The sequence below is a fragment of the Chenopodium quinoa genome, unplaced genomic scaffold (genome assembly GCF_001683475.1).
Source record: "Chenopodium quinoa cultivar QQ74 unplaced genomic scaffold, ASM168347v1, whole genome shotgun sequence".
Classification (NCBI taxonomy): Eukaryota; Viridiplantae; Streptophyta; class Magnoliopsida; order Caryophyllales; family Amaranthaceae; genus Chenopodium; species Chenopodium quinoa.
The window spans coordinates 1-16,865 of NW_018744743.1; the positions used below are offsets into that span (position 1 = coordinate 1).

General features: G+C 35.6%; 1 protein-coding gene and 1 long non-coding RNA gene across 3 annotated transcripts; one reads left to right on the top strand and one right to left on the bottom strand.

Annotated features, from left to right (window-relative positions):
- The first annotated feature begins 7,184 nt into the window (after positions 1-7,184).
- LOC110703578 lies at positions 7,185-8,984 on the top strand. The gene is made up of 2 exons (XR_002507702.1): positions 7,185-7,616; positions 8,622-8,984. It is a non-coding gene; the product is annotated as an uncharacterized LOC110703578 (long non-coding RNA).
- Positions 8,985-12,298: 3,314 nt separating this feature from the next.
- On the bottom strand, positions 12,299-16,441 carry LOC110703579 (shikimate kinase, chloroplastic-like). 2 transcript variants are annotated; one of them, XM_021881360.1, is made up of 11 exons: positions 16,238-16,441; positions 15,755-16,033; positions 15,072-15,130; positions 14,849-14,903; positions 14,695-14,767; positions 14,375-14,462; positions 13,556-13,638; positions 13,319-13,448; positions 13,158-13,236; positions 12,832-12,896; positions 12,299-12,667 (listed from the first exon to the last, which is right to left on the bottom strand). In XM_021881360.1, exons 2-11 carry the CDS (start codon positions 15,969-15,971, stop codon positions 12,632-12,634), a joined length of 885 nt encoding a protein of 294 aa, XP_021737052.1. In that variant the 5' UTR covers positions 15,972-16,033; positions 16,238-16,441; the 3' UTR covers positions 12,299-12,631. The 2 variants fall into 2 exon arrangements, with proteins under 2 accessions (XP_021737052.1, XP_021737051.1); XM_021881359.1 differs by having other exon boundaries at positions 15,755-16,014; positions 16,238-16,440.
- Between the last annotated feature and the right edge of the window lie 424 nt (positions 16,442-16,865).

Genomic DNA, 16,865 nt, shown 5'->3' on the forward strand with positions numbered 1-16,865 from the left:
ATATTACTTTGTATGTGTTATCGCAGATGACATGGGACCCGTATGAAGCTGATTTAGTTGCTGCCATGCCTCCACATCTGCTAGATCATCAGGCGCAGTGGCGTTCTAGGGTCCCCCTGATCTGTTTTGAGGTTGTGGAGAGTCACCTACCGGATCGAGTCATGCGACAGTTTGGACTACGCCAGCCTGTCCCCAGCAGTGTGACACTAGTGCCCGGCTGCACCGCATTGACCGTCGGGGAAAGAGCGACAGGAACTGGTGGATGGAGCATGCCCAGTACATTGACTTGTGGCATCGACGGTTAGAGTTCGTCGTCACTGGTGACCCCATCCCCGGCGTTATGGATCCATACGATCCATACATGGAGTTGTACATGCAGATTACACGACGTTTCATTAACCCCAGCTACACGCCGCCATCCGCACATTACCATCCATCCTTTGACGTGATCAGGGGATATGTAAGTGTATTTGATTTACTTATTTTCATCAATTTTTAATTTGTATATCATTCAACTAACTCATCCATAATTACTGCAGGCGTTGGATATGACGGCGATGGTTGACCCCCGGGATGATCATGGCGGCCACTCTAGTCACTCACAGTTCGAGGCTGGCCAGAGTAGCTGTGGGGTGATCCTGCGTCATTCACGAGCGCAGAGGAGTACGTCATCCGCAGTTCCACGCCCCTACGTCATCCTGATGACCCATCGTCCAGCCAGCTGACTCCGCCAGTACGCCCGAACCTATTTACCACGGTCCGTCACTACAGCCGTCGTCTCAGGCTGAGAGGCAACATACAGGATATAGAACCGTTACACCAAATCGATGAGTCAGAATAGGATAAAATTATCTAATTTATTTGTTGTAATGACCTTCTCTAGTTTGTTGTACATTACATTATTATTTTAATAATTGGGTTTTGAATGAATTTATGTCTTGTTTGAACTTCAAATTCCTTATTTGTGCATTTTGACTCATTTCGTTCAAAATAAATTGTTATGGCCTGGTTTGTAAGTCGTTGGGTGCTTTGAAGTGGCTACGGAAGATTGAAATCGCCGGTGGGGGGTGTTGGTCGATGGGCGGTGGTGTGGTGGTGGTGTCGAGAGGCGTTGGAGGGCGGTGTGGATGGTGAAGTGGTAATGGTGGAAGCCGATGGGGATGGGAGGTGGTGGTTGATTGTGGTGGTGGAGGAGGAGGGTGGTGGTGGTGGAGGAGGGTAGTGGTGGTGGTGGATGTGGAGGTGGAGGGTGGTGGAGGTGGTGGATGTGGAGGAAGAGGGTGGTGGAGGTGGTAGATGTGAGGAGGAGGGTGGTGGATGTGGAGGAAGGGGTGGTGGAGGTGGTAGATGTGGGAGGAGGGTGGTGGAGGTGGGGGATGTGGAGGAGGAGGGTGGTGGAGGTGGGTGGTGGAGGTGGTGGATGTGGAGGAGGAGGGTGGTGGTGGTGGTGGATGTGGAGGAGGGTGGCTCTTGGGGCTGCTGCTATTGGGGCTGTTGTTGCTGCTGTTGGGGCTGCTGTTTCTGGCTTCAGCCAGCAGATAAAACGCTAACTGAGGCAGCGTTTTATACTAAGGAATAAAACGCTGCCTCAGTCAACGTTTTTTTGCTGTCCTTGACATATTAGCCTTACACAAAAAACGCTGACTGAGGCAGTGTTTTTATGTATTTCCAGTTTTTTAAAAAGAAAATCTGTATTTCACAAAATACGAAATTTAAAAATAAATAATAATGAAAGGGTTAAAACGCTGACCGAGTCAGCGTTTTACCAGAAACTCAGTTTCGTAAATAGTTTGGCCACGCAACTAGATTAGTAAATAGTTTATCAATTAAGCTTACTTTTGTAAAAAAAAATCTGTTTAAATGACCCACTATCCCCTACACATCCCTATCTAGTGTGGTTAATGGATACTAAATGTCCTACTTTGGTGTTTCTTGTCGGAAACTAAGATGTGTTTTACTAATGTTGCTAGTTTGTTTCAAAAGTTCAACCCAAATTTTTCTTGTGGGATGAACTCGGATGGTACTAAGGGGGGTTTAGCTTTGTTTAGTTGGTTTTTAGGTGATGTTACTTGTGTTGCTTCAACTCAAAACTTTATCTTTTGTAAGTTGGAAGATGCTAATGGAAGTAGTAGAAATATTATGTTTTTGTACAGTGCGTCGAAAGTAGGATCGTCCACAAGTTTGGGACTCGATCCTTTCTCTGATCGTTTCTACCCCGAATTGTTTGATAATAGGGGATGTAAATCAAGTTGAGCTCTTAAGTGATAAACTAGGGGGCTCTTTGAGCATCAAAGGTTTGGATGCCTACTTGGATTGGAGACTCCAATCTGGTTTTTTTGAATTACCTTTTGTAGGACCACGGTTTACTTGGTCTAACAAGAGGTTAGGTTCTGAGCTAATTTTGGTAAGACTTAACAAAGCCTATGCGTCATTGCAAGTAAGACTTCCCGGAAAGTAGGGTGTTCCATGAACCGAGAACTGTTTCGGATCATGCGGTTATCCTCTTTGATTTGAACCCGACTACCTTGCGTTTGAATAGGCCGTACCAAATTGAAAACTGGTGCTTGAATTTCCAACAAAAAGGGAATTCATAGAGGAGGCACTCGGGATGGTTTATCATGGTTCAAAAATGTTCCAATTTGTTTCAAGGTTCAGGTGGCTGCGAAGTAAGATGCAATATTGGTTCTTGGACAATAAAAAATGTTGGGGGATAAATTGGAGAAGTATGTCTACTGATCTCGCCTCCTTGGGGATCAATGTTGCGACTGTTCACGATGGAAATAGGTACCAAGATGAGATAAACATTTTTTTGCCGAAATGTGAATTGGAATTCAAGTATTGGCAACAACGATGAAGGACAAGTAGATTAGGGAAGGGGATATCTCTTCTAGCCTTATGTTTAGTAGGGTGAAGCAATGACAAAAGAGAAGGGAAATCCTCTCTTTGAGAAATGGTGATGATGAGTGGGTTACGGGGCAAAGAAATATCAAGGAGCTTTTAACTTCCTCTCTGAAAGGGGTTTTTAACCTCCTTCGATCCCAAATGAGGAGTTGGGTGAGTCCATTGAATATGGTTTTACAAGAGCTCACCTTACCTCATTTATCCGACTTACAGAGAAATGACCTTGTGAAACCGTTTTCACATAATGAGATCGAGAATGCTATGCTCTCAATTGGTAAGCAAAATCACCGGGATCGAATAGTTTTATTGCGGAGTTTTTCCACATACACTGGGATTTAGTTGGCATTTCTGTGGTCAACTCGGGGGTAAAAATTTCTTTGACACTGGTTTCCTATTGAAGGAGCTAAATGCCTCTCTGCTAGTTATGATTCCAAAGATTGATATCCGGAGTTGGCCACTTTATTTTCGGCTGATAAGTCTTTGCAATACTATTTATAAATGTATTGCCAAGTGCTTAGTGAACAGGATGAAAACGTTACTATCGGGGCTGATCACAGAGTTCCAACATGCCTTTATTCCGGGTAGATATGTTGGAGGATAATATTTTATTAAGTAATGATTTGCTACATTTTGATTAATACGAGGAGAGTCGAGGTAGCAATGGCGGCAATTAAGGTTGATATGTCCAAAGCTTACGATAGGGTTAATTGGTTCATTATGCTAAAAGTGCTTTATGCTTATGGGTTTCCAGAAAAAAATGGATACAGTGGATTCCCAATGTATAAAGTACGGTGTCTTATAAGACCTTGGTTAATGGCCAGACTTCTGAGGCTTTTAAACCAGACTGTGGTCTTCGGCAGGGGGACCCTCTGTCCTCGTATCTTTTCTTATTCTGCATGGATATCCTCTCCAAGATGATCCTTTCTGCAGAAGATATTGGCCTTCTTAAGGGCTTCGGATTACGAGAAGGTCAAATCCTATCTCTCATCTTTTTTTTGCTGATGATGTTATGCTTTTTTTTTTCAAGCTACAGAGGAGTCTTATACCATAGTAGTGGAGATTTTTCGCAGGTTCGGAAGCATTTCGGGGCAACAGTTAAACCTAGACAAGTCATTTGTGAAATTTGGTCTGTCGGTGTCTGCAGAGACTTGTCACTCTCTAAAGAGCATTCTCAATATTAACCAACAAACGATTATGGATAGACACTTGGGAGCTCCGATCAATTTCTTGGAGGAAAAAAAACGAGCGTTCAGATTTTGGTCGATAAAGTGGCAGCGAAAGTCTTAGCATGGGTCCCTGCACCTCTCTCAATCGGCTAAGCTAGTCCTAATTAACTCAATTCATATTAGCATTTCAGCTCATGTTATGAATGCTTTAAGCTTCCGATTTCAATTTCATTGGAGATTGATTCTTTTATTGCAAGGTTCTTTTGGGCTTCCAATGGGACTAAGGGTATGCATTGGGTGAAGAGAGAGATCCTACATTAGCCTAAAGGAAGGGGAGGGTTGGGCATCAGATCAATGAACTGTGTGAATGATGCTCTTCTGTTTAAACAAGTTTTGAGGATGCATTGTAATCCCCAATTACTTTTAGCAAGGGCTTATGCTCCTCTACATACTTCCTGGGGAAGACGGGGGCTTCATAATGTGGCAAATAAGTTTATTTCAGGTTACTCTTGGAAAGTCGGGTCAGGTGAGAAAGTTAGAGCAGCCACAATGAGCTGGGTGGAGGGAGAAATCCCGATCTTCTGAAGTGATATGCCAATTAGGGATGTTGGCCGAATTCGAGTTTGGGACCTAATTCTACAAGGATCTAACTGTTGGAATGTGGACTTAATTAGGCAATAGTTTGAGTGGCACATTGCCCAGAAAATTTAAGGATCAAGTTACCGACCTCAGAGGAGGATGACTTTCTCTATTGGAAATTTCATGTTTCGGGTATTTTCACGGTAAAGACAGGATACTTTTTTTTACTGCAGGACTAGGTGTCTTCTCACTTCACTGATAGGGATAGGCGTTTTTTCAAATTGATTTGGCACCTCAACATCCCCCTGAAATGGAGCCTGTTCCTCTGGAAACTGGTCATGAATGGCCTTACGGTTAAGGCCAATCTAGTAAGGAGGGGGGTCCTTATCTCTCCACACTGTGATTATTGTGGGGCGGAAATGGAGGATTTCCAGCATATTTTCAGGTTCTGCTTTTAGGCACGATGTGCCTGGAGCAACTATTCGTTGTCTGTTTCTTCTGAATTAGATGAATCCATTTGTTTCACACAATGGGTTCAAAACTATATCCTGCTCTTTTATAGCAAGGATGGCAAGCATAGTCCCAAGATTGAAGTTTTTCTTTGAATGCTTTGGAGTTTGTGGGTTACTAGGAATGGTAGGGTCTTTAGGGACGACTACAAATATCTGGCCACCATTTTCAGGAATCTTGAGGGGCTTTGAACTTTCTTCGTCGCTTTCAAAACCTAGAAGGGCAGGGCTTGACCTCTCCTTCTAGCCTCCGGTGGATCACAATTCACCTCCGGGTTTTTGCATGTTAGTATTGGCCAATCTCGGCTCCCTCAAGGCCTAGTTCTGGATCCCCAGATGATAATCCAGTTTGACGGATCGTGGGAAAAACAAACTTCTAATGCTAAGGTGGGTTGGGCTTACTCGATGGACGGGGATATCTACTATAATGGTGGAGGCACGTACTCTAAAACAGCCTCTGCCCTACACGCAGAGCTCCAAGCCTGCTTTCAAGCCCTTCTATGGGCTAGGGCTAAAGGTTACATACGAATAGTGATGTATTCTGACTCGTCTTTGTTGGTCCAACTGTTATCAAGACCACCGGAACAGGTTGTGGATCTAGTCTGGACTCTCAAAGGTATTCGGAGTGTCGACTCCTGTTTTCAGGTCTGTGTCATTAGGAAAGTGGCACGAGAGCAGGTGGAAAAGGCACACGTTCTAGCTAACCTTTATAGATTAAATTGTATGTCTTTTGATTCTTAGGTTGTACTTTTTGCTCTTGTAAAAATAAAAAAAATAATAAAAAAAAAGAATATCTTTTTCAAACATCTTATTAAGCACGATTTTTTTAATGAAAAAATTGTATTAAATTACGAATTTATGACAAAAACACGCGTAAATCAGTGTAATCAATAACTTAATACTAAAACAGACACCGGGAGTGACACGTGTCACATCCTGGTGCTGTTTTTTTTCCCTCGGAAACTCTCCTTCCTTTTTAACCAAAATCTTTTTTCTTTCTTTTTTTTTTTTGTGAATATTTGATACAACTATAATAATAATATTCCAAATCTTTTATATTGTCTTTATGACAAATATATTCCTTTTTATTTGGTGTTCATAATTCTTTCATACACATTTACCTAAAATATTATTCCAACTCCCTTTTAATTATCTTATAAATGGAGTATTATTGGATTTTGCCAAAAAAAGTAATAATAAAATTGGTTCATGTAATTGATATTAAGGAAATTACTTTAAAACACCACTTAAATATTTTTTCAAATACCTCTAATATTTTATTTCAGTTTTAAATATTAACTATACATTCAAATTAATGACAATTTTATTTATGAGAATTTACTACTCTATATATATATATATATATATATATATATATATATATATATATAGGGGAGGGATCCGGTAAGAACCCCTAGATATATAAGAACCCTAGATATATAAGAATCCATCTCAACCGTAGGATCAAGTTGTTTTAGACGGTTAAGATTAAAACACGTGTCCAACTTTTTCAACCCCTTACCACCTCCCAACCTTTTCTCTCTCCTCTAACTTTCTTTCCCTTCTTCCCGATTCTCTCATTTTCTCTCTCCTAAAACCCCCAAAAATCTGATAGAAGTTGCAATTTGAAGGATTTTCGCTTCAGGTATGTTTTTCTTTTCGATTTTGTTCAAATTTTCATGAAATTAGCATGATGTTCAAGTGAATTTGCAGTTTTAATTGGTGATTTTTGCAATTTTTAGGGTTCGGATTTAGGGTTCTATTTTTGCGATTTTTAGGAGTCGATTTTTGCGTATTATTTTGTGCGATTTTTGAGTTGGATTTTTCGTATGGAGTTTGATTATTTTGAGTTCGAGTTTAGCAAATTTAGGGTTCGAATCTTTGCGAATTATTTTGTTCGATTTTTGCGAATTATTTTGTTTGATTTTTGCGAATGATTTTTGTTCGATTTTTGTTCATTATTTCGATCAATTTTTGTTCATTATTTCGTTCGATTTTTGTTCATTATTTTGTTCGAATTTTGTGAATTATTTTTGTTTGATTTTTGTGAAATATTTATGTTCGAAAAATTTGATCTGTCAATTATTTTTTTTTGTTCGAATTAGTTCGATTTTTGCAAATTAATGTCAATTTTTGAATTTTTTTTTGAGTATGTGTATTCGAACAATAGATCTGTTGCTGCTATGGCTATTACTACAGCCTCTTCTACTCTGCCTACTGCCCCTCCTATCTTCTTCAAGGTTAATTTATATATATTTTGTAGTTGAAGGCATTTGGTGAATTTTATGAAGAAATTGATAACAAGAGTGTCGTTTTGTCCACTTTCGAAACAAGAAACATTGAGATGAAATGGAAGAGCAATGCAAACAAACATGATTGTGGAGTATTTTTGTTGAAGCACATGGAAACCTATGAAGGACAATGTCAAAAACAATGAAATTCGGGGCTAGAGAAGGGTAATGTACGTGTCAAGACATATGATTGATTAGGTTCTAATTACATCTCCATATTCTGATTATGTTCTAAAGTAATTCTGATTATGTTCTAAGTTAAATGTCTATGTTCTAAAGTAAATCTGATTATGTTCTAAAGTAATTATGATTATGTTCTAAGTTTAATGTCTATGTTCTAAAGTTAATCTGATTATGTTCTAAATTACTTGATTATGTTCTAAAGTAATTCTGATTATGTTATGAGTTAGATGTCTATGGTCTAAAGTTAATCTGATTATGTTCTAAAGTAATTATGATTATGTTCTAAGTTTAATGTCTATGTTCTAAAGTTATTCTGATTATGTTCTAAGTTAAATGTCTATGTTCTAAAGTAAATCTGATTATGTTCTAAAGTAATTATGATTATGTTCTAAGTTTAATGTCTATGTTCTAAAGTTAATCTGATTATGTTCTAAATTACTTGATTATGTTCTAAAGTAATTCTGATTATGTTATGAGTTAGATGTCTATGGTCTAAAGTTAATCTGATTATGTTCTAAAGTAATTATGATTATGTTCTAAGTTTAATGTCTATGTTCTAAAGTTAATCTGATTATGTTCTAAATTACTTGATTATGTTCTAAAGCAATTCTGATTATGTTATAAGTTAGATGTCTATGTTCTAAAGTTAATCTGATTATGTTCTAAATTACTTGATAATGTTCTAAAGTAATTCTGATTATGTTCTAAGTTAGATAGATTATGTTCTAAAATAAATCTGATTATGTTCTAAAGTAATTATGATTATGTTCTAAGTTTAATGTCTATGTTCTAAAGTTAATCTGATTATGTTCTAAATTACTTGATTATGTTCTAAAGTAATTCTGATTATGTTGTAAGTTAGATGTCTATGTTCTAAAGTTAATCTGATTATGTTCTAAATTACATGGGAATGTTCTAAAGTATTTTTTATTATATTCTGAATTACATGTGTATTTTAATTTTAACGTGTTTGTATTTTTTTTTGTTTGCAGTTTGAGCAAATGAAAAGGTTATGAGTGGAGTATTGTGGGAAGATTATAACATCAGAAGTAAATGAAGAACGGAAAAGAGTGATGAAGATGGCTAGAAAGTGGTCAAAGCTGAACAAAAATTGATATATGATTGTGTAAATCTTAAGTTTATATCTTTAGACATATATTTAAAACAATATATAGTACATTTTTTGTACAAATATGGAGATGACTATTTTGAACATGGGTATCATTTGGAATATTAATATCATTTGAAACATTAACCTGATTTGAAACATTATTTTTATAATGTTCTAAAGTATTTCTGATTTGGAATAAGCTTAAGTTTTTCTTTCGTACAATGAAGAAGGAAGAGGAAAGGAATGAGGTCACACTAAAGACACCAACTCCTCCAAAAACGACACAAAGATATTTCTACTCTAAGCTTCAATTAGTTGTCGCTCTCACCAAGTTTTTTTTTGATATATATATATAAATACATTATACTACCTCCGGTCTACTTTAGTTGCAACTATTTCCTTTTTGGGCTGGTCCACATTACTTGCAACTTTCCCATTTCTTTCCTTTTTTAGTAACTTTTTAGTGATAAAATTACCATTTTACCCTTACTTTTTTTTTAAACACCCTAATTACAAAACTGATGGGTTTCAAATCGGTGGGTTTCGGGGTTGGTGTTTTGGTTTTGGTGGTTCTGATGTGTTGGGTTGGTGGTTTCGGTGTCGGTGGGTTTGGGGGTCGTTGGGTTTCTGGGGTTAGTGGGTTTCTGGTGGTCGTGGCCGGTGGAATCGGTGGGTTGGGGGTAGTTGGGTTTCTGGGGTTGGTGGGTTTCTGGTGGTCGTGGCTGGTGGAATTGGTGGGTTGGGGGTCGTTGGGTTTCTGGGGTTGGTGGTTTGGTGGTCGTGGCTGGGTTGGTGGTGGTTGATTAATTGGGTTGAATTTGTTTTTTTTTTTATTCCTTGATTAATACTTAATTTTATACCCTTATCTTTCATTAAACATGCTTAGGAAAATTTGCCTCGGCCTCCGCAAACCCTCCCAAAAATGCAATCAAAAAGTTAATTCGCCAAAAAAAAAATTGGGTTCACATTACTCGCAAAAAATTGTTCTTTTCTACTCATCCAACCCCATTCTCATGGTGAATTCTGTAATACTCCTAATTTTTGAAAATATTTTCTTAATTAGTAATTTCTTTAATTAATTGAAATAATTAAATATTTCTAAATTATGATCTTGGTCGGTCCGTACTTTTATTAATTAACGTTGTACGCCGTTTTTAATTTTATTTTCCGGATTTTATCTTAATAATAATTAACAACTTTAGCTTAATTATTATCTCATGAATTACAACAAATCTTAGTTTTGATATTATCTATATATTTTAACTTGATTTAATTATCAAATCTAATTATTTCTAAATTATGATCTTGGTCGGTCCCTAGACATGCTACGCGAGAGGTAAGATATAACTTTTGTCTGCTTCTATACTTTTTCCATTATTTTTTGCTACTTTAGTGCCCCTTAACTTGTTATATTTTACTGGATATAGGAAGATTTCTTCGAAGAACTCCATTAGATGCTTTCTGAGATGCCTGAGGTTACAAAGTTGCACCCTGTGCCTGATGCTTTTGTCCCGGTGATGAGATTTAAGTTCAATGGGGTGTCCATAGATCTTCTTTATGCAAAATTGTCGCATTTGAGTTTCTACATTGTATGTGATTGTTTTCCTCGGCTTCTATGGGAGGGTGTTGATTTATATTAAAAACCTATTAGCTCAAGTGGTAGAGCACTATGCAAATGCATAGTTGATATAGGTTCGAATCCTACATAGGCAATATTTATAAATAACTATATAAGAAAAACTTTAGAAAATAGGTAGTAAAAGTTTAGAACATAAAAAAAAAAAAAAAAAAACTTTAGAACATAAGTAGACTGAATTTAGAACATAGGCAAAAGAATTTTGAACATAGGAAAGAATATTTTAAACATAGGAAATAAAAACCGTTAGAACATAGGTAGAAAAAATTTAGAATATAGGAAAAAATTAGAACATAGGTTGAAAAAATTTAGAACACAGGAAAAAAAAACTTTAGAACATAAGTAGACTAAATTTAGAACATAGAAAAAAAAAAATTTTGAACATAGATAAAAGAATATTTAGAATATAGGTAAAAGAATATTTAGAACGTAAACAAAAAAAAGAAAAAAAAAGAAACTTTAGAACATAGGTAGTAAAAATTTAGAACTTAGGAAAAAAAAACTTTAGAACATAAGTAGACTGAATTTAGATCATAGGCAAAAGAATTTAGAACATAGGTAAAAGAATATTTAGAACATAAGAAGAAGAAAAAAAACTTTAGAACATAGGTTGGAAAAATTTAAAAAAAAAAAAAAAAAAAAAAAAAAAAACTTTAGTATATAAGTAGACTAAATTTGGAACATAGAAAAAAAAAATTAGAAAATAGGTAGACTAGATTTAGAACATAAGAGTAGGCAAAAAAATTTAAAACATAAAAAAAGAATTACAGAAATGCCATTACTAAAGGATGGTTTTAGATGGTTGGATCAAAACTAATAAATGGTTGAGATTGGTTCTTATATAAGATTGAGTTCTTATATAGAGGAGGTTCTTACATGAGCCTTCCTCTATATATATATATATATATATATATATATATATATATATATATATATATATATATATATATATATATATATATATATATTATATCACAAATTAAGGACTTATAGAGTATTCGTATGACTATAAAATAAATGTTGTGATCAACATATATCGTATGTCTAATTCTAGGGAAATGTAAAATATTAATCAATTTTTCGTAAATTATGTAATTAAAAATTAGTATCTTAGTAAATATAAAAAAAAAACATTATTATCTTTGCTGAGACACTTAATTAGGATGATAAATTTATTACATTCGACATTCATAAATAATCTGCATACTAAAATACACATCGGTCGTAGTGACAAATGACATCTCCTTCTGTGTCTTTTGTTTAGTTTCGATAAATATCTATTATCTATTTAACTTTTGCTGCCTTTTAATATAGATCATTACAATATAATTACTATATAATTGATCTGTATGTTTTATCAATTTTTTTTTTTTTTTTGTTAGATATAATTAATTTTTGTAACAATATTAGACTTACCGTGTATAGCACGGGGCCTAAGCTAGTTAGTGTTTATATTTTTATGATTTTCTAAACTTATTCAATTTTCTAGTGTGTATTTAATGCTTATATGTAGCCCTAAGGGCTATGTATAGCATTTTTTATTTATTTTTTATTTTGTTTGGTTTTAATTTTCATCCTAGAATTTAATTGTAATCTTGATTAAAGCATTGATGGTGCTTGGGGTTGGGAATTACCTTGTCTTTTCCTCACTACCCTCAAGTGTTTAACCCACAAATACTAGATTGGTCAAGGCCCATATTATAGGCATATCACTAAACAAACCTCACATTGATGCTTACTTATCTAGCGTCTTTGCACGGTTGCACCTAATCAATACTAATGATAGCATTAATGGGAGAACAGAAGTACAACACAAGGTCGTAATTTTTTGTTTCAAATCAAGACTAACGATAGCATTAAAGAAAGAAAGGAGCAACAACATCAAAAATTAAAGGTCATATTTTTGTCGTGTCAATCAAAACTAACAATATAGCATTAAAGGCCAAATTAATACCAACGACGGCAATTAGGGAGAAAAGGAGTACAATAACATCAACTCATGAGGCCACAAGGTCATAATCTTTGTACCAATTCAACACTAATTCTACGGAGTAGCATTATTCCATAACTAATGTTGCTCACACAAGAGACAACAATTCACAACTCCAAAAGTTACCAATACAGTAAGCCTATTCTACTAAGTATCCACAATTCATAACTAATGTTGCTGTGCAATGAACTGGATACATACAACACTAAAAAGACGTATACAATCGTACAGAAGCATACTATGTTGGTTTGATATGGCAATGTCATCATTGTTTTAGGAAGCTCTCGATTTGTTCAAGCACCTGCAAATATTAGATGTGTCAGCTCAAAGATGAATGAAAAAGGATGGTAAAAATGAATTCAACCACCACCAACAAACAGATTAAAAGGAAGGCATGAACTTTGTAAGAGGACTTTCTTCTTTTTTTTTTTTTTTCCCTGTCATAGTAGAGAACAGAGAACCTACCTCAATTGCAATAGTAACTGGACTAAGATTATCTACCTTTACATTCCCTAGCTTCGATGCGATAGCTGCAAACAAATTAGTATGGATGTTAAAACAAGATACAATGCCACAGCAGAAATAGGTTGTCATACAGAAAAAAGGAGCACATTGTTACCCAGAATATACAATGATATCTACAAGTGCAACGTAGGTTCCATCCAGAATATACAATGATATCTACAAGTGCAACGTAGGTTCCATCCAGAATATACAATGATATCTATACCACCACATATTCGATTAAGGGAGAAAATATAAAAAGAAGAGAAACATTAATGAGGCCATACATTCCAAAGAAACCCGGGCATTAGCATTAGCATATGCTTCACCTCTCTCTTCTAATAGGGTGGACAAGCGGGTCAAAGCCTGCAGGGATGTAAGCAATTACTTTAACAGGCTTTCTTAAAAGTATGTGTTAGATTTTCCACTAGGCAGGCAAGCAACAAACCTTAGAGTAAGCATCCCCTGATTCGCCATGCAATAGCGGACGAGAGCCGGTCCCAACAGCTGAAATTCTCCGTGCTAAGCAATCCACTGGTACATCTAACCAAACACTGATACCGCTTCGCATATGTTTCCTGGAAGATAAATCATATATTGAGATTAACATGAAACAGTGGTGTAAAAATTGAAAAGATAACCCTCAATGACAGTAATGAAATATGCAAAACACTTAAACACATACCAATTGATGGGCCTTATAACAGCCCCTCCACCAGTGGAAATAACACGCCGATGCATCATAGATAGTTCCTTTAAAACCTCAGTCTGCAATAAAAAGAGAAATCAGCATTGTTTCCAGCACCCCAAGACAGAAGAACAACGATATTACATGAACAGAGCTATTGTGCTAGGATACATCTTCACCTAATACAGATGTACTGTGATTCATCTCTTTTTACATGAACAGCCTCAGATCATCCCTGCCATGAGTAATTGATAGTAAATGCTCAACTCATCACAATATGTGATAAGACCCTCAATCTACAGGACAGTTGAAACAGCCTGCTAACATCTTATGTGTAGCACTTCTTGCATTTAATCAGAATTATATGCCTGAAATTATTTTTTTTGATAAAATAATCCTAAATACTCAGGAGAGGACTGTTTCAAATTTTATGATTCTTTATTTTGTGACTTCCATCACTCTAAATCCAAATACCCATAGATTATTAGTTAACTGAATCTTTTTTTCCTCCTTTTTTAGATGGATTTATTATTTCCTTATAACACTACTTGAAACTAAATATATCGAAGATAACCAAATTTAACCAAAGAAACAACAGTGAAATTTAGAGAGAGAATTGAGGCGAAGGCTGAAAGTTGTTTGAAGATTGACGGTGTAAACTTCGCAACATTGCACCTTAAATTAAATAGGCACAAACCCCATTGTATATAGGGTTACATTGAGCCAAGAACCAATTTCAAGCATTCCCAGTCATCCACATTAATTAATATTACAAATATCATTCAGGCATAGCAAAAAAAACCAGCTTTTACTTACCTCTTTGTCTCTAAAGAAGCCCTCTCCATGTTGCTTGAAGATTTCTGCAACAGACATACCCCCAACTTTGTCCTCCAGCAATAAGTCACTGAAGCATGCAGAACCATAATTCAAACAAGAACTATATATCATAACATATAATTAATCTGAACGAATTCATATCTCAATTGGGTTTAAAACATTTAGCTTGTACTTGAGGGTAACAAAGACCGTCTATTAATAACAAGTGATGCAGATTATATAGCAGGCCTATCAGAAGTTGCAACTACAGTACGACATCTAAATTACATATACTTTGTATAAACTAACAGATGACAGACCTATCAGAAAACGAATAATTAAGTGCTTCTGATAAAACTCTGCCAATAGTTGTTTTTCCAGAGCCCATCATACCTGCATGTAAGTTTAGTGAATTAAAACTAAGAGTAAGTTTAAATTCTGTAACCAAAGATGGAGTGCAAGTTAGGAACTAACCAACAAGGTAAATGCAACGTCCATCTAGAACTGGTTCTACCTCGGCTGATTTTTTCTGTAATTAAGATAGAGTTTCCACTTAGATGAGACGATCAATTGAGGCCCATCTACCACAACTTATCTTCACAAATTTATTAAAATTTACAAGCAAGCTGAGGAAAATGTCTTAAGTCTTAACATCCTGTGAAACAAATTTTAGTAATGACAAAAAAGGCAACATTACCTTTAAAACAAAGGACTCATCAAGCGAAGCAGAAATGCCACTAGACTCCAGCAAAGAATCTGAACAGGAACACAAATTCATAACCGAAAGAAAGAGGTGATACACCCATGATAAGATGACTATTAGAGAGACAACTAATGGTGGCAAAGAGTAAATGTATTTATAGTCATTGGCTCATCAAATGTTGAAATTATAGACAAGGAGGAGGATGAAGGCATAGTCTTGATTTTTGCCTTGAGATTTACTAAATTCAACTAAAGGGTGAAGGGTCACTAACTTCTCAATCTTACTTCAAAAATTAAGAGCAAATGATATATTTTTCAGGTGCGATTCTAACTTAATTCAATTATAAAGTAAAGGGGTCACTAATTTTTCTACATTACTCCCATATAAAGAGGGAAGAATATCTCTTTTCAGGCGCAATCCTAACCAAATTCGACTATACATTGGTTGAAGGGTCACTGAATTCTAAATCTTACACCTAAAATTAAGATACAATATATCTTTCAGGCGCAATCCTAACTAATTTATAAATATAATACCGTCGATCATATGATCTCAATCTTGCAGTATCAAAAAATGCAGGAATTAAAACAATCAATAATGTATCATATCCAATGAGAATAAATTTCATTTTCTAAACAATTTCATCAAACACTTAATAAACAAAGCTAAAGAATCACCTTGAGAATTCTTCAAAGAACTCGAAATCTGCCAACGAAGCGGTTTATGATAAACTGAAGTTCTCCTATTTGATTGCACATTCATGAACATCATCCGGACCCCAGAATCATCCATAGTTTTCGGAGAAACCAGGATAAACCCACCGGGTTTTCTCATCAATTTTTCGGTATCCACCCATTTACAAGGTTGAATACATTGCAGAAATTTAGCCTCCATAACACCAGTTCTTAATTCAAACACCCAGTTGCAAATTGATCACCTTCAAACAAACAAATTGACTAGAAGAATTTCAATATAAAAATTGACAAATACCCAAGTTAATAACAGCTAATCTAGCATCAAATGAAAACAATTGAAGCAAAATAAACTATACCCAACAATTATTTTTGCATCAACATAGCGATTAAATTCAAGTAATTGTAATTCATATCCAATAAATTATATGTTTGAATGGTAAAAAATGCATTGAAAAGAGAGTTTACCAGAGATGAGAGATGGGTGTGAAGGTAGCTGAAAAAGAGAGTTGGTGTGTTGGGGAGGGAGCGAAGAAAATTGGTATGAATGTAATTTGGTAGAGCCGTAGAGATGAGTTGTAGTTCAATTGACCCATCATTTGTTCATGGTTGGTGGAAAACTATAAGGACTATGTTGTTGGTCTTTTTAAAAAAATTCCAAAGCATTCAATCAAATAATGGACCTACGGGGTGTTTGGTTGGTGAAGGGGAAAAGAGAAAATACAAGTTTATTTTCGCGGTATACTTTATTTTCGTGATATACTTGTAGCGTTTAATTTAAGGGTATAATTGTCCATTCGCATATTTAAGTATGGATAAGTTAGTAATTTCAATAATTAACACCGTTAAGGTTGAGGAAAGCCGTTTATGGCGGAAATTCACTTCTTGACAGCTTCACTGAGAATTTCAGAAACTTCAATTACAGAAATTCAAGCTTAGGGAAAGCTTCAATGGAGGAATATGTCACCCCTACCCTTTGGGATTGACCTTGCCCTTAGTTTCTCCCTTTTTCCTTAGGGTTTCGTTTAGTTCGGTATGTCGGTATGGAGGAAAATGGAGGGAAAGCTTCAATGGAGGAATATGTCACCCCTACCCT

What these genes read in the sequence shown, in the direction of transcription:
- LOC110703579 (XM_021881360.1), bottom strand. Translation starts at nt 15,971, where the DNA reads ATGGAGGCTAAATTTCTGCAATGTATTCAACCTTGTAAATGGGTGGAT. An exon ending in ACGTTGCATTTACCTTGTTG is followed by an intron (nt 14,768 to 14,848) that starts GTTAGTTCCTAA and finishes ACTTACATGCAG; the next exon opens with GTATGATGGGCTCTGGAAAA. An exon ending in CAGGGGATGCTTACTCTAAG is followed by an intron (nt 13,237 to 13,318) that starts GTTTGTTGCTTG and finishes ACATCCCTGCAG; the next exon opens with GCTTTGACCCGCTTGTCCAC.